This window comes from Lissotriton vulgaris, chromosome 3_1 (genome assembly GCF_964263255.1).
Source record: "Lissotriton vulgaris chromosome 3_1, aLisVul1.2, whole genome shotgun sequence".
NCBI classification, from domain to species: Eukaryota; Metazoa; Chordata; class Amphibia; order Caudata; family Salamandridae; genus Lissotriton; species Lissotriton vulgaris.
Window position 1 is genome coordinate 1,669,365,304 of NC_141689.1, and position 18,343 is coordinate 1,669,383,646.

General features: G+C 43.0%; 1 protein-coding gene across 1 annotated transcript in view; it reads left to right on the forward strand.

Moving 5' to 3' along the window:
• The window catches only part of ANK2 (ankyrin 2), an 874,236-nt gene that overhangs the window by 706,574 nt on the left and 149,319 nt on the right, over positions 1–18,343 (forward strand). Inside the window, exons 41-42 of the mRNA XM_086962136.1 lie at positions 10,529–10,660; positions 12,591–12,737. Of these exons, the coding sequence (XP_086818262.1) occupies positions 10,529–10,660; positions 12,591–12,737 (279 nt within the window). The remainder of the gene's footprint in view (positions 1–10,528; positions 10,661–12,590; positions 12,738–18,343) is intronic.

The window sequence follows — 18,343 nt, forward strand, 5'->3', positions numbered from 1 at the left end:
GACTTTCCTCGCCCCATCAGATCTGTTCCTGAGGCTCAGCTGGGAACTTGCGCGCACATTCACTTTTAAATAACGCTGGTGTCTGGATACTTTTTTATGCTCTTTTAACAGTGTGAATGACAACTACTGTTAGAAATTTTATTTTCGGGGGCTAGTGTGTTTCTATGCTACTGCCTCAGTTGATTTTGAGCGTGGATGCTACAGCGTGTGTTTTTCTCTACCCTACCTGACTCCATGCTGTAGTTTGGACGCTGCTTGCAGCGCGGCCGCCATCTTGGGGGGAATCAGGTTGGCACGCTAGTGGTTAGCGTCCCATGACCTACTTCCTCTCCCTATATAACTCTAATGCCTCCGAGGACGTGCAGCGGACGAGTGCAGCGGGCGCGCCTTGCACTCGCCGAAGGTGTGCCAAAGGTTAGCCCGGAGGCGCCCGGGCTCGGCCACGCTAATGTATCCCTAACTCGCACCCCCGTTATCACACATAGATATGACTCTGTATTTCTTAACAGCCTAAGGGGAAATATTGTCTGCGACTGCCCGGAGCCCCTGTGCGACCCCTCTGCCGCTGTCTTAAACTGTGCGTTGTGCGGATGGGCGACTTTGACCGCATCCATCAGTCTGGACACTGTACGTGCGGCTAATTCCCCTGATCTGGCGTCAATCAGGGTAAGCGCTCACTCTTGCATGCTACTTAACACTCGGTCCCTGGGCAAAGATGCCCTGGATCTTTTTAATCTTTTAACCGAGTGTAAGCCAGCATGCCTTTTTCTGACAGAGACCTGGCTTGGCGACTCTTCTAGCCCTGATATCACTACCGCTCTTCCCCCGAACTACTATATGGTGAGGAAAGATCGAGCTGTAGGTAGGGGAGGGGGAGTTGCCATTGTGGTAGACAGGCGATACTCTTGCTCAGTTGTTGAGACAGAGGACATCTCAGGGGTGGAGTCACTTGGTTTTTGTCTGTCTTTCTCCCCCCACCACTCATGTGCTGGTTTGTTGCTGTACAGGCCACCCGGCCACTCCAGCACTTTTTATGACGACCTTCATATGGCCATGTCCCCATTGATCATGAAATTTAAGCATTGTTTACTCCTAGGGGATTTTAACATCCATATGGACGACGCTGAGTCAGCGGATTCCTTGAAACTTCGGGATGTAACTAGCACATTTGGCCTATTACCGTATATTTTTTCTGCGACTCATAATAAAGGTCACATTTTGGACCAAATATACTCTTCTATTCCCATTATCTCTCTCCCTCCGTTACCCTTGGTCTGGTCGGATCACTACTTATTGAACTTTGACATATCAGGCATTTCTAAAGCAGCCAGTGGTGGCGCAGACTCACAGTCTACGGCCTTTCGCCCTTATCACCGGGTCACGGCTGATATGTTGGAGCAATCTCTTGCTACGTATCCTTGCTAGCTCACGGGTGAGCTGGTGAATGACCTAGCCATTTTTCAGTCATGGCTTACGCAGCGCCTTGATGAGTTCGCACCCATCCCCACTCAGTCTAAATCTGTCCAACGTACATCGGCTCCCTGGTTCACCCCTGCACTCCATGAGACCAGAAGGAGTTGCAAGAAAGCAGAAAGAACATGCCGCAAATGCTACGATGCTTCATCTAAAGTGACTTACAAAGATCTCATTAAAGGCTATCATAGGGCTATCGTTGCAGAGAAGAAACTGTACTTCTCTAGAAGAATTAATTCGGCGAGTAACATTAGCAAAGACATTTTTAAAATTGTCAAGGAGTTTACTTCCCCTTCCTACATAATCCCAAAATCCTCCCTCCCAGAATCCTGGGTCAAGCAATTGGCTAGTTTCTTTACCAACAAGATTCTAAGCATCCAGGCCTCTTTTTTGCCTACTGTTTCTACAAGTGATCCTGGCTCAAATCCTTCTGTAATGTGCTCCCTCCCTGAAAATCATATGCTCTTAACTTTTCCCCCAAAATGTCACTGGATCTGCTATTAAAATTAAAATCCGTCTCACCTTGCCCTGCTAAAATCCTGGCCAAAATGGCACATGTTATCAACTCTATTGTTAACCCGCTCCTCAATGCCTCTCTCGAAACCGACACCGTCCCTAGTGTATGGAAAAAGGCGCACATCGTTCCACTGCTAAAAAAAACTAATTTGGACCCCTTAGAGCACTCTAACTATAGACCGATCTCGCTGCTCCCTGCTTTGGCTAAAACTGTGGAAAAGCACGTTCACTCCACTCTGTCCAACTTCCTTGAAACCCGAGATATCCTGCACCTTACTCAGTCCGGTTTCCGCTCAAATTTAAGCACTGAGACTGCGTTATTGGAAGTCACTGAGTCTATTAAGGAGGTGTTGGATAGTGGAGGGAAGGCGATGTTGGTGCTATTGGATTTGTCGGCGGCCTTTGATCCCGTCCCTTACGTGAGTCTTCTCTAAAGACTCCAGGAGATCGGACTGAGAGGAACGGTATTCAATTGGTTCGTGTCTTTTCTGTCTGGCTACCAACAAGCGATCTGGGCCCCTCCCTTTTCGGCTACTGTTCCCCCGTTGGATGTGGGAGTTCCACAGGGTTCAGTATTGAGCCCCACTCTTTTTAATATTTAGCTGTCTCTCCTGGCTGACCTGGTGGAATCTCATGGAGCCCGAATTGTGTCCTACACCGACGATACGCAGCTTCTCTTCACCTGCAACAAGAACACTAAGTTTGTCGGTAATTCCATCAGGAGCTGCCTTGAGGCCGTCTTTTCTTGGTTTCAACAGAACCAGCTAAGATGCAACTCGGATAAGTCCGAGATTATTTTCTTTGGCTGACAACCATTGGAAATCCTGGTGGCCTGCCGATATGCATCCTCCATCATCAGCCACCTTGTTGGCGAAGAATCTGTGTGTAAAAATTGATAACGGCTTAACCCTCAAACCCCAGATTCTTAATTTAGTCGGCCAGTGTTTTGCCCTGTTACGAACCCTTAGGACATTCCTCCCCTTTCTCTCCCATAGCCACAGGAGAATTACGGTTCAGGCATTGATCAGGCATTGATCGGCTCTCGACTTGATTACGCCAATGTACTCTATTTGGTCCTTCCGGATTACCATCTTGCACGCCTCCAATCGGTTCAGAACTCGGCGGCCAGGGCCATTTTTGGCCTCAGCCGTAGGGCCCATACCTCAGCTCTCCTGAACTCGCTACATTGGCTGCCGGTGCGAAAACGTATCCATTTTAAGACTCTCACCATGGCCTTTAAATCCTTGCATGGTATTGGTGCTGTCTACTTAAGGAAAAGAGTCCAGTTCTATTTTCCCTCTAGATCTCTTCGCTCGGCCTCGCAAGCATTGGCTATTGTCCCAGCCACCAAACGCGCACGCATTGGTGGTCGTTCATACAGATTGCTGGTCCCTCAACTCTGGAACAAACTTCCCCTTTCCCTTAGGAAACTAGATAATCTGTTGTCCTTTAGGAAAGGACTGAAGACTTGGCTTTTTGGCCTATAGTCTGTCTGTGTTTCTCTGGCCACTCGTCTACAGATCTGTATAGCACCGGGACACTCTGCCCGAGTAGCCAAGCGCTTTATAAGACACCCAATAACATAACATAACATATGTGTTACTTTCAAAAGTAGTGTGTTATTCTACTTGGTTAAATTTATTGTCTTCACACTATGTGTGTTATCTTAACAATTGTATACTGTGTATACTGTGTATATATCTACTGTTATCGGTCCGTCCGTCCGTGTGCCTCGAAGGCACCGAAAAAAGGGCGCAACTGATGCCATCACGCCGACGTGCGCCTATTATGGAGTCGGTGACGTCAGCGGAGCCGCGCGCGATGCTGTGGTACTGTGACGTCGTCCACGTCGGCGCAAAGCTATAAAAAAAAATTCCGAATGTTGCTGTCGCAAGGGGATATTCACAAGGTGAGGAATCCACAGGCAGATACTGTATCCACCAGAAAAAGCGTTACCAAAGGTAAGTAACTTGTTCTTTTGGGCTCTGATCATTTAAAGGTATTATTTCACAGTTGAATGTAGCCCTAAAGTCAGATAGGTGGATGGGGGTGGCTCTGAAGCGAGCAGCATGGGATAGAGAGCTGGAGTCTCCCCTTATGGATGGTGAGTGGGGCAGAGCTCAAGCGCAGGTGCGAGAAGCGGCTAGTAACACCCAATTTAAATTGGTCCAGTTTTTTTTTCTTTACCAAGCATACCTGACTCTTAGTTGCCTACAGAAGGCACATCTGTCACGATCTGCAGGCTGCACTAGATGCGGGAAGACTTCTGCAGACTTTAGTCATGTTGCGTGGGATTGTCTGCAGCTGCCTACATATTGGAGTAGTGTACATAGCGTGATATGCAGAGTGACGGGAGTAGCTGTGTAACTCACCTTACTTCACTGCTTGCAGGGTTGTTGCCCCTGCTCAGAAAAGGGGGTAAGAAGTGGTTCAAGTTCAAGTTCGCCCAACTAGGCTAGGTGCTGGTGCGTCATGTGTAGCTACTCACTGGGTCAGTCCTGTCTCCCCGATCTTAACTAAGTGGATGACTGACCTCCTGGAGTGGGCAGCTGTGGAGGAGTGTCGTCTCCGTAAGGTACAAACTGACAAACATACGGAGCAAGATCTTGAAGTTTTGAGTGGCATGCTAGATTTGTTGGGTGGACGAGGGTCAGATGTAGAAGATGGAACAGGTTCAGCTGCTCAGGAAGAGGATACAGTTGTGACTCCTGGATGGACGGGCTCTGAGGTTGCATAGCCTAGGCTTCTACTATCAGTGCGCACACACTCGCAGGCTTCTCTTCTTTTTAGTAGGTCCATGTTGGGGTAAAAGCTACCTTGGTCACATACATAGTCTTGTTAGTGAATCGTTTGTACTGGCTCTCCCTGCTTCTCTGATGTCTCCTGTGGCTCTCTTCTCTCAGTGTTCACCACATATTATAATCTAGATGTACATGAAGATAATATGCAGCACTGTATTTTATATTTTGTTTTTGTGATATGTTAAAAAATGTAAAAAAACAAATTGGGAACGAAAAACCCTTCAAATAACACGTAAACTGGTGTCTATGTGGCACCAATAAAAACATTGATCCTGATTTCAGGGGGAGTGTATTTCAATTCTTTTTTTATTTATTTTTTCCACAGTAACTCAATGAACCAATACATAAGTTACAAAATGACTTCAAGTGGACACATAATCAGAAATCCTTCCCCAAATTCCTAGCCCAACATTTCGTTTCTTGACCCCCCTTAACAGAATACAAACTAAATTCTAACAGAAATAAATTATACATCTTAGCCCCCCATCGATCGAAGTAGGGAGGTTCGGCGTGTAACCACTCATCCGCAATGCAAAGTCGGGCAACAGTCATTGCAATACAAATAAGATATCTATTTATTTATTTATTTATTTGCTGAGTTTTATATAGCACTGGCTAGACCCGGCGCTTTACATGTGTTTATATAAGGGAGTACCCTTGCCAAGATCCGGTCCAATACCCAACAGCATCATTGTAGGTGTTATAACAATTTGAACTCCTATTACTCTAGACAAAAATTGTTCAATATGTTGAATATAGTTCGTCAAACAAGCACAAGAAAAAAAAATATGCAACATATTTGCATTATCTCCCGGGCATCGAAAACATTTTCCATCTTGCCCATTCCTCTATTTTGACATACGTGCCGGTGTATAATATAAATTAAAAAAAGTTTTAAAACATTGAGCTTTCAGGTTTGCTGACAGCAGAGTCTCCCTGGATCTAATAATAGCATCCTTTAAACTCAAATTATTAATGCCCATGATCGCAGCCTATTTAGCACTATGTTTATCTAGGTCATTCTTTCTGTAGGATAACAATAATCGGTACAGCTCCCCAATTTTGACCTGACGTTGGACAGCAGTGACTACTGAACTGGAATCCGTTCTGACTTTTTTTCTGGAAAATAAAATCCCTTTACTATAGAAACTTAAAAAATAGTTTTTTGGGCAAATTATACTGTCGTGATAATACTTCATAAGACATCAGAGAGCCATCATTACCAAAAAAATCCCCCAATTGGACAACGCCCTTTCCCCTCCAGCCCACAGAAGTATTATCCCCGAAAATAAAAGGAAGAATATTTATAGCATTTGTTTGGGTACCGGGACATTTTCTCAACTAAGCAAAGCTTTTGTATTCTTTTCCAGACATTAAAGGCAGATATAAGCACCTTAAACATTGTGCGCTTGTAGTAGCTGCCGTCAATTTGTGTAAAAAAACATTGACGTGATACAGGACCCAACAGAATCTGAAAAATAAACGGGGCTGCCGCAATATCACCAACTTCTTCTCTGGTTAATCAAATACGCATTTTCAACAGAAAACAGGCATAGAAATATAAAGCAAAGTCCGGGATAGCAACCCCCCTCCCGCAATGGACATTAACCAATTCATCCATAGATGCCCTAATTTTGATACCAAAATATACCACTTCTTTTACCACATGAGGATCGTGCATGTTCACCTGATCAGTAATTAAAACGCAACATTTAGTTTGTAGCCAGATACTTGCCCAAAGGAAAGTGCAAGCTGCTCTATCTCTTGAAGCGCTAGAACCGGGTTAGAAGTTGTTACTGCAATATCGTCTGCATATGCAAACACTGAATAAGAAACATTGTGCACTTTGAAAGGCTTGATCAAAAAGTTGTTCCTTAGTTGTTCTAAAAACTGATTTTTTAATAGCGCAAAGAGGAGCAGGGAACTGGAATGACCCTGCCTTGTACCTCGAGAACTTTGAACCATTTCAGAAAGTAGAACCATTGAAGCGATCTTGTCGACCGGTGAAGTGCACAAGACTTGTAGGGCATTTATAAACCGTGTACCAAATCCTATCATTAGCATCAATTCCCACAAGTAAGCCCACTCCACACGGTCGTACGCCTTTTCCGCATCCAATAATATAAGGCCTTGTTCCAGCTTCTTCCAACTGCGCAATATCAAACAACGTCACAACCTTATGAACATCTGATACTGTGCTGCGTTCAGGAATAAAACCATGTTGATTTTGCGAAACTAAAGGAGTTATAACTTGAGACAATCAATTAGCTAAAATTATAGGGCCCGATTCACAGAATGAACTTAAGACTCAATCCTAAACTTACTACTATTTTGGTATTCACAGAATGCACTTACTACTTTTGGCATTCACAGAATGCACTTACTACTTTTGGTATTCACAGAATGAACTTACTACTTTTGGTATTCACAGAAGTTAGGATTTTGTCTTAAGTTTGTCTTAAGACAAACTTAAGACAGACTTAAGACAGACTTAAGACAGACTTAAGTTAGGATTTTGTCTTAAATCTGTCTTAAGTCGGTCTTAAGTCTGTCTTAAGTTTGTCTTAAGTCTGTCTTAAGTCTGTCTTAAGTCTGTCTTAAGTCTGTCTTAAGTCTGTCTTAAGTTTGTCTTAAGACAAACTTAAGACAAAATCCTAACTTCTGTGAATACCAAAAGTAGTAAGTTCATTCTGTGAATGCCAAAAGTAATAAGTGCATTCTGTGAATACCAAAATAGTAGTAAGTTTAGGATTGAGTCTTAAGTTCATTCTGTGAATCAGGCCCTTAGAGTATATCTTGCTCGCAATTCATTGATGAAATTGGCCTATAAGAGCCTACTAATTCAGGGTCCTTGCCTTTTTTACCAAAAACCACAATAGTGGCTTCTGCCCATGATTTAGGGACAGATCCATTCTGGGCAGCCCTAAATGTATTTAACATACCGTCTTTTAAAACACAAAAAAATAACTTATACATTTCTGCCGGAAGTCTGTCGGGTTCAGGCTCTTTCCCCAAGGCTAATCCATTAACAGCTTCGTCCAGCTCTTCCATGGAAATTGGCTTATCTAACCTCAAACTTTCGACATTATCAAGCTGTAATATAGTCCAATCCCTACTATATAAACTGCGTATACTAGAAGATAGGATTTGCGTATAGAGTTCTGAATAAAACTCTTGAAAAATGGCTAAGATCACTTTTGGGTCCTGGCAACATACTCCAGCATTATCCTTTATACCCGCAATGTGCCGCCGAGATTCTTTCATACGTAGGCGAAGCATCAAACACTGGTCAATCGATTCACCAAACTTTTGAATTTTTTTTTTATGAACCATGTATTTCCTGGCATTATCATCTTTCCAGACTCCTTTAATTTTGGACCTAGCCACCGCCACAGCCTCCTCCAGTACTTGTAAGTTACCTGTGCATGCAGTGATCCGCTGAATTAATTTCTTTTCTGCGTCCCTCAAATTCGCATGTAGCTCCAGCATCTCCTGTTTTCTCTTCCTATTCTGATAACTCACAAAGCTGAGTACCTCACCTCTGAAACATGCCTTGAATGAATCTTATACTATAGCACCTTGTGTAGAGTTACGATTAATAGAAAGAACTTCCCTAATCCACTCCGACATATAACACTGAAAATCTTCATTCAGACATAATCTCCGGTCAAAAGAAAATATTTGAATCAGTGGTAGAAAAGCAAGAGCAGGAACGCCAAGCACAATTGGAGAGTGATCAGATGTGATTCTTGACAAAGTTTGGATTGAAGCCCCAACAATTAATGAACCGGACACATGAAATTAATCTAAGCGCACAAAGTTTTTGTGAGGGAAAGAATAATAAGTATATCCCGAATCTACCACATTCAAGTGCCCCCAGGCATCATGATCTATTATCAGATTATACAAAACTTTAAACACTTTTGGCTTGCGTCCCTTGTAGTACTGTGGCCCCTTTTTTAATTCTCCAATAGATAAAGATATATTAATATCCCCACAGACTAAGAGAGGTATCCCCCGCATTGCTAGCTCATTATTAAGTTCTATTAAGGCAGAGGTTTCGTCCAAATTGGAACCATATATTGTGCAGAGGGTAAATTTGATCTGCTCTATCAGACACTTCACAATAGCCCATCTCCCAGCTTTATCAGCTAAACTTCGTCCTACCATAACTAAGATAGGTTTGGCAAGAATCGCTACCCCCTAATCAGTGATGATTGTTGAGAAGCCACTAGTAGCGAGTACCCCACCGTTTCTAATGTTGCACTCTGAGACCAAGGGATGTGTGTCTCTTGGAGACATACCAAGTCTGGATAAATACTGCACAACTCTGCAGAAATTCTATTTCTTTTATGCCAACTATTAAGGCCACTCACATTAAATGAACAAATCTTTACCCCCTTAGACATCATGGTATTAATGTGACACTGTCATATCGAACACGCCACCATCGCATTTTACCTGCAGAACCAAACAGATGAATCTATCTTTATTAACTCCTTGAGTTACTGTGATTGTTTGACCCCTTTTCCCCTACCTCAGTGCCCCTCCCCCACCAAAACATCCCTCTCCCACCTTAACCACCCCCCCACCCACCACCCCCTGAACAAGGCTTTAGGACACCGAGTCCTGTAGAAGCAGGTGATCGCTCTCCCCCTTGCCCCTACTCATGACTATATCTAAACAGAATAATACAAAAAAAAATCGAAATTTACTACATCGCTCATTCAGCAAACCAAAATTGAACTAACGCTTCATTGTTACCCCTTTAGCTAAGATGAGCCAGCCACTAAATTGATTTAAAAAAACTCATTAGCAGAGTTCTCACTGGAAAAAAAATATGTGTGATCCCTAAAGATCACTTTCAATTTTGCCGGATTCAACAAATACGCTTGCCCATTTTTTTGCCTGACATCTGGGGATCATCTCACTAACCTGTCATCTAAGCTCAACTGTTTGCTTACAAAAATCTGGCTCTACAAAAAACTCAAAATCACCCCCTGATCTTTTTTTGTTAGGCCGTGCAGAACGATAGACATCCTCTCGCGCCAAAAAACTATTGAATGCAATTAGCAGGGCTCTAGGGCGCTCTTCCTGCTGGGCATTACTAGCACCTGCTACAGAGTGCCTATTAAATGGAAAGCGATGCTCTCTCTCAATTTCATGGTCTCAGTCCCACTTGGACAATTCCGGGAAGGATTTTGTAAAAAGTTCCACAATATAACGCTGTGGGTCCTGTCCTTCCTTCCCTTCGTGAATCTGAATCACTCTCAAATTATTACAACGAGCACGGTTTTCGATGTCGGCCATCTTCCATTGTAAGTCATCCTTGAAAGATTGAATAGAATCGGTTTTAGATTTTTTGCTGAGCCAGTTCATCACGTCATAAATGAAAACCTTGCCTTCCAATTAGAAGGCGCTTTGACTTCTAATTGGTGTGTATTCCACAATAGGTGGCCCTTACCTTGGCCTACACACATATTTTGTGATGGAAATGTTTTAGGAATTCCAATAAAAAAGGAAAAACATTTTAACCACAGTTTTCTTCAAGAAGTTAATTTCTCGGTTTCATTGATAAATATTAATGGAAGTACTTTGTCTGATGAAAAAGTTCTGTAATGTTCAGGCTACTGAAGTTCTGAGTGGGGCATATATTCAGTTTTTCTTCCATAATTCATCTTGAATTTCCACAAGAAATAGATGAAAACACACTTAACTTATTAATTTGTTTTCTGCAGAACTAGCGAGGGAACTAGATTTCACAGAGGAGCAAATTCATCAGATCAGGGTGGAAAACCCCAACTCGCTGCAAGACCAGAGCCACGCGCTGTTGAAGTACTGGCTGGATAGAGAGGGGAAAAACGCCACAGGTAATGTGATGCCTACCAATTACTGACAAGCATCCCTGAGGATTTAAATGTGTATGATAGTGCACCATGAAACTGAACACCAAAACCTAGGGTAAGCACCTAAGTCCATTATGGCCAGAGCCATGCCAGATGTTCAAATGAACTACTGACAATGAAAGTAATTGAGATTTAGATACATTGGGTCCAATTCCCCCCAAAATTTGTGAAAGCAGGAATTATCACTAACCTCTTCCTTTATTATGCACAGGTCAAAAATAAGTAGTGATTTCTCATCACAGTCATTTTATCTTTCAAACAAATTGACTTTTTTTCTATTGGCTTTTAGTATTGGCTGGCTGCCAGTCTATTTCCTCAATCTGTTACTTGATAATGATGTGAGATGTGTGCAGCGTCATCACTGTCAGCAGTGCAAACTTCTGTGAGCCTTCTATGCCATGGAAATTGAAAACCTAAACAATGTCCCCACTCAATTTTTGCACTGATGGCCACTGAGAATTCCTCAGACTATTCTCAACCACAAACACTCACTGAGATGTGAATAAATAATGTATCTGTGATGTATGTGAATAATTGTACCAATTGTTTCTTTCATGTTTTATAAAACTCCCTTGCAACTCATGGTTAATTAGCTCTTCCACTTAAATGGAGCAGAGAGGTGTTGGTCAGGTTGAAGACTCTGTAATGAGATGTTTGCACAACATACATAACAATGTGCACAGTGTAGGTGTGCTCATCTTCACTCTCGTGTGAGATGCAGTGCCACCTTTTCCTTCAGCCTCAGCAGTGTTTCCTAGTCCCAGACATCTGCCCCTGTGTCCCCGTCACCTTTCTAGCAGCTTTGCATGTTAAATTGGTTTTGAACCTGAGTGATCAGGCTGAAGACTGTGGAAAGCCACGGGGCAGGCAAAGTTGAGATTCAGTTTGGATAATTATTTTCAACTCAGGCACCCGGAAGAGGCATGTTTAAATTTATAGTATGGTGCACATGCACAGTAGTGCAAATCATTCCACCAGAGCATCTAAATGTGAACTTGGATATGAAAAAATAATAATATTTACAAATCACAGGCACACATGGTCTGGGGGTTTGCCTATTGTGAAACGCAAGCAAATATCTTTGCCCTAAAAAATACTTTGTAGACAACATCCCTTTTTACATGTCCTCAAGCAGCATTACTGCAAAGATTATGGTATTACAGTTATTTAGCACAAATAAGTGAGTGTTTATAGCCTATGAGAATGAATCGTAGTACATGATAATTACTTAAGGTGAAACAGCGGTTGGAAATGTTACTTTACTGGTTCTGCCCTGCACACTGTGACTCAACAGTTTTGTATCTGGGACATTGACTAAACAGACATACGCTTTTTGAATTTTAAATTAGGAGAATCCTATATGACACTATTAATTATCAGTGTGCTCATCAGACAGTCAAAGAGTATTGGTTACTAGTGTATTTCCATGAAAATTAAGGAAAATTCAAATTTCAATTTCTAGTTCTCCTTGAGAGTGGTGATATTTTTGACTTGTTCATGATAGAGTATGTTTATTCATGTTCTAATTTCTGCATACTAGTCACAACCTTCTGCTGAACTTGTGTACGGAATCATTTGTGTACCTAAGTATGTGTGATGTGTTCCTATTTTTGTTCTGTTTGCAATCACACTCTATTTTCTCGTGATTTAATGCGCAGTCTGGCTGTGTCCTTTTTATTTTGGTTGCTTCTTGTGATTTAGCATGTGTAATGGAGTAATTGATCAGGTTAGATGAACAGGGAAGCTGCTGGTACTGCTGCTCCATAGGAACTCAAATCTGTCTTTCGGCAGTGTCTAATCAAATTTTGTTTGAGCAGTATTATTCTGTTCTTGCTTGATACAAAAAGAACAATTTCTCACTCTTATAAATTGAACCGTTTTTCTTTTGTTACAGATACTGGCATTATTCATTTTCTCACCAAAATTAACCGCATGGATATTGTTCACCTAATGGAGACCCGCACTACGTCGCCTGCCTTAGATCACGTTAATCACACCTATGGTGAAATAGAGCAAACAATTGCGCTGGATCATAGCGAAGGTAAAGAATGCAATGCTACATAATTCCTTTCTTCAAAGGCAGGACTACAGAACCTCAGCAGATCTGCCCAAATGCTGATTCAAATCTGTGACTCCACCTACAGTTGCTCCTGCTAAATAGTGACAGAATTATTTGAATCCAGAAAAATAGCAACAGTGGTTTAGCAGTCGCACATCCTTATCAGTAGAGCAATGTACTACAGACAAATCATGGTGTTGAGAACACTATGAACACATCTGTCGCCATGATGTGTACCAGCTAGACCAATGGATAAATTGTTCATAGCCCAAACAACACGTTAGCAATGAAATAGCAGAGCACTCTTATTATATATCCACTTTTAGCCCCCTAAGAGGCCTGTTTCTATTGTCAAATGTCCTGTACAAACTCTATTATTTATCGTTTTACAGTGTGTAGGCAGAAAATCATTGAGAACTCTGTGTGGTTTAATAGATGGTATACTTACTTCTTTTCAGTCCAACAACCAAACAATCACCATGGATGTTATAATGACAATTCTTTTTCATCAAATCTCAAATCCACCTGTGTTAGCTATTATTCCCACCTTGCCTTGGGAAAGGGTTTTATATGACATCCTCCTACTTCCTTCGCCAAGGTTAAAAGGGCTACATACAAGGCCCACTGGGCAGCTAACACAGCACTGCTACCCTCTTTGCATTTGGAAAGAGGGCAGGAGGACCAGTGATAATTGCTCTACCCTCCCACGTCCTCACAAAAACCTGAGATGAAGGAACATGGCACGGTTTGTAGCTGTCCTACTGCTCTGCTTGGAAAGTGTGAACAGGCGCCCAACTATGAGTTGTGTAGAAAAGACAGGCAGCTAACATGGTAGGCATTTGCTACTGGCCATGTTTGAAGTCACTTCATCCTTGGGCAAGACAAAGCCACCCAGGGAGAAAAATATTCAATCCTCCCACACCACATTACACCCTTTGGCAAGGCAGGGGACATATTCCAAAAATATATATACGTTGTTGTAAAATGTTTCCTAAAGTTGGCAAACATTGGAACTTGGGGGCATATTAGCAAGAACCTCGTTAAAATTATCGCTGTTTTAGCGGCAGGCAACTGCCGCTAAATCGGCGATAATGGGCTTGCTAATATGCATGATAGAATTCCAATAGAAGCCCAGGTTAGATGTGCAGGACATCTAACCTGGGCTTCTATTTGAATTCTATTACGCATATTAGCAAGCCCATTATTGCCGTTTTAGCGGCAGTTTCCTGATGCTAAAAAGGCGATAATTTTAACGAGGTTCTTGCTAATATGCCCCATAGTTAGATTGATAAAGGCCTCTAAAGCCCCTGTCTTTGGGCAAGGGAGGTGGTACGCCCAAAAACATCCCTCCACCCTTTTCAGGGTTGAGCAAAACAACACTGGTGGTTCTATTTTTTTTAAACTAATTTCTGGTGTTTGTGAAGTTCAAGAGAAATTGAAAAGAAAATGTTCCCTTTCACTCACATGCCCATCATCATTTTCCACATTCCAGACAATTAGTCATTAATACACCTACTATCAGATATGCAGCTCAGTTTTCTACCTAGCTGGCCACTGTTTCATTCAGGAGATGAGTGTTGGACTTTCTTCCAGTGCAGCTCTCTACAGCAGGATACCGCAGAGCAATCTTTAATTTATTTTTATTTTTTTAATTATGAACATAAAATAACAATACATCAAAAAAAGACAACTGATAAAAGAGCAACCGTCAAATAGGACACATCATTCAAAATAAATGGCTAACGTATATGATCAATAAAATCAAAACAGACTGTAGCAATGACATATAGATATCACATAGTATCAGTAGTGAATCTCTAAGGGGACTCCCTACCAACATTATATGGAGTGTCATCTGCAAAGGGTGTACATAAGAGTCCTCTATATTCATTCCATGGGCCCCATAGTATAGTCCATTTGCCCAGACACACCCTACCTTCATATATCACTCTCTCGACTTGCATGCACCAATCCATATCTGTAGCCCAGTCCTTACGGCAGGGCACGACTCCTCCCTTCCATGTTCTGGCAATGTTCTTCTTTGCTACAATACAGCCCAGAGAGAACCACATTTGTTCAGTGCGATTAAGATCTGTAGCGTCCTAGATGTTTAAGAGACAGAGCCCTATTGGTTTCCGACATATTCGGGACATCGTGGATATGATCTCGTTCGAGTAGTGTTGGTGAACTGGGCAGTCCCACCATTGATGCAGGAAAGTGCCTAGGACACCACAAGCACGGGGGCAGAGTGGGGAGGTTGTCAATCCAATCTTAACCAGAGCTGTGGAGGTATAATAGGCTCTATGTAATAGTTTCAGTTGAGTAAATTTAAATCGGGACCTGATGGCCACTTCCCTAGAAGATGCCAGGGCCTCCCTCCAATCCTCATCCGGTATGTCCCCTAAGTCGGCCTCCCATTTCTTGCGAGTTTATCAAGTGGTTCTGGCAGATTATTAAGTATCTTATGATAAGTTAAGGAAATAGCCTTATCCGGCAGGTAGTCATCTAGGAGTCTATCTTCTAAAGGTGATGAAACGGGGAGATCCAAGCCTTTGGGGGTGGCTTTGGTGAGTGCGCTACATGTTTCCCCCTCATGCAACTGTTATTTAGCTTGTAATTCAGCAAACACAACCACCCTGCCCTTCTCCCACATGTCTCCGACTTCATAAAGACCAATAAGGTCCCATTTATCAAAACAGGGATGGTTTGACAATATCCCTAGATGACAGGATTCCAATAATGGGGTAACTCGTGTAGTTTTACCCTTCCAGCCCAGCCTGGAGGTAGCTGCTTGCCAAATAGAAACTGCAGTGGAGGTGCGCGGAAATATATGTACATGCTGGGGCCCACCGTATAGTGCCCTCATATAATTACCTGCCTTCATATTAAAACGGTCCATTCTATATGCTGGATCCGTCACAGAACGATGGGCCCAGTGATTGAGGACCACCAACTGAGAGGCCCAATAATATGTTTTAATTGCAGGGAGAGCAATACCACGGTCATACCAACTACGTAGGAGTTTATCCAATGCAATCTGGGGATTGCGGTCATTCCATAACAGGGAGCAGACCTCCGAATCAATCATTAAAAAATAATGCGGCGAGTCTAGATAGGGTGTATTCTGCAGGGCATACAGAAAGCGGGGAGTGCCGTAATTTTAAAAAGGGCGTCCCTTCCAAATAGGGTAAGGGACAGCCCTCTCCAATGTTGCACATCCACTCGAAGACGATGTAGGGGCGGAAAGAGGTATCTCCAATGGAAAGTATCCTGGTCTGTCGTGGCGTAGATACCCAAATAACGGAATCCCTCCATGACAATACCGGCCGTACCTTTGTGGTGGAGCTGTGGAGGATTTCCACTGAGGACATATATCAAGGATTTATGCCAATTAATAGTGTAGCCCAAGTATTTCAGGAAAAGGGCCAGGATATGGAGCACTGAGTGCAACGAAGACCAGGGCTTGGCTAAATACAAAAGAATATCATCCGCATAGAGGGATATTCTATCCGATCAGTCCGGCGCCCAATTTAGTCCACGGATGGACGGGTTCCATCTTATCCATGCCGCTAAGGGCTCCAGTGCTAATGCAAAGAGCAGCGGTGACAGCCCTGCCTCATGCCCTTCCCCATTTCGTAACTCGCCGACCTGCATCCATTGACTGTAACGCGGGCCAAGGGCTTGGAATATAATAAACGCATCCAGGCCATGAAGTGTGGACCAAAACCATATCTCTTCAAGGAGGCAAATAAAAAGGGCCATCCATCATATCAAATGCCATTTTAGCGCCGAGGGACACAATTATCACGTCTTTTTGTATGGTAGAGGTCCTGCCCAACACTTCGAAGAGGCGGCAGAGATTGGGTGCTGTATTTTTGGTTGGCATAAAGACTGATTAGTCCGGGTGGATCAATTTATGTAGATGGGGTGACAGGCGAAGAGCCAAAAGTTTAGCCAGGATTTTGACCTTCGGGTCGAGAAGGAAAATCGGTCGATAGGAGCCACATTGATCTCGGGATTTCCCTTCCTTGTATATAACTGCAATATTAGCCAAGCGTTGTATCTCAGGGAGTATCCCATGTTCGACACTTTCATCGTACATTCGCACGAGATACTAGGCTATAACCGGTGAGGCCGCTTTGTAGAGCTCGATTGGGAGGCCACTAGGTCCCATGGCCTTCGTAGAACGTAAGGCCTCAATAGCCTTTGACACCTCCTCGGAATCCAGGGGATCTTCAAGGTCCTCCGCATCCTGGGGGTCTATACTCAGTAGGGAGAGGGTGGAAAGCAAGTAGGCAGATTCCTCCTGGGTAGAAGTAGAAGTAGGGACGTAGATACGTTCAAAATGATCTGCTAAAGTCTCTGCAATTCCGTCCTGATCGCCATGTCTCTCTTCATCCAGAGCTACAATTTCAGACACCCACCTGTTGGCTGCTTCTCGCTTATCTAACCATGCCAACAACTTACCGGCTTTATCCCCTATATCATATACCCTATATTGGGTCGAACGATAGTGTACCCCGGCTGCCTCACTAGCGATATTGTGGTATTCCTTCTGTTTCACTGCAAGCTTATGCGAAGTATCGGAGGAGCAAATGTAATAAGATCACGTTCAAGAGTAGCCACTTCTTATTCAATCTCTTCTAGACGCTTACGTTTTTCCTTACAGTGAACTCCCACCCACACCCACAAATCACCCTCTTATATGCCTCCCACAGCGTGACATCTGAATCGACAGAACCCTAATTTTCTGCAAAATAGTCAGACGTGGCCTTTATCAACTTATCTCATATGTCTGGTACTTTGAGATACCAAGGGTTAAGGGCCATCTATCTGTGAACGGGGAGGAGCACCACCATAATGCGCCAGGATCGGGGAATGTTCGGATATGCCCCTGGCTAAAAAGGAAATGTCTGGAGAGGTGGATCTCGCACAGCTAAGGTGATCCCAAAGATAAGGATTTGTAATGAGCTTTCGTGTGCCGCAGGGTAGTGAACACTGTCTAGCCAAGCAGTGTATAAAAGAAGATTCCAAAAGAAACTCTCCCGCCTAGGGAGAGGATAACCCAGCGCACTACTTTAGTGAGACCAGTGGTCTAGTTCATGTTCAGTTTAAACAATAAATCGTAATCCAAATGAAGTTATTAAATATCCAGATTTATTCAGGTGGATGTGACGATGTTGGTGTTGACAAAGCACATCAGTAAATAGCGTTCCACAAATATGTTAATTCAGGTGTGTTAACACATCACACGACCCAATGCATTTCGGGCGTTGCCCGTCGTCAGGGGAATTACTCTACAAACAAAAACAAAAACCAGCTGTAGTATTCGAATAGACTTCTAGTTCAATCAAAAATAACTGTGACAGGGTGAGGTGCTAGTTTACAAAAAGCAAAAAGTGCTTGTGGTGGAGAGCCAAGGTGAAAGAAAACAACGTGAACAAGATGCGTAGAGACTGAAACGGATGTATAGACATGGTGAGAGTAACAAGAGTTAAAAGCTAAAAGTGACTGGTAACCTCAAAGAATGCTAAGAATAGAAAACGTGCAGGGTAACAAAGAGAATAGTGACCGCCACCAGTAAAGCG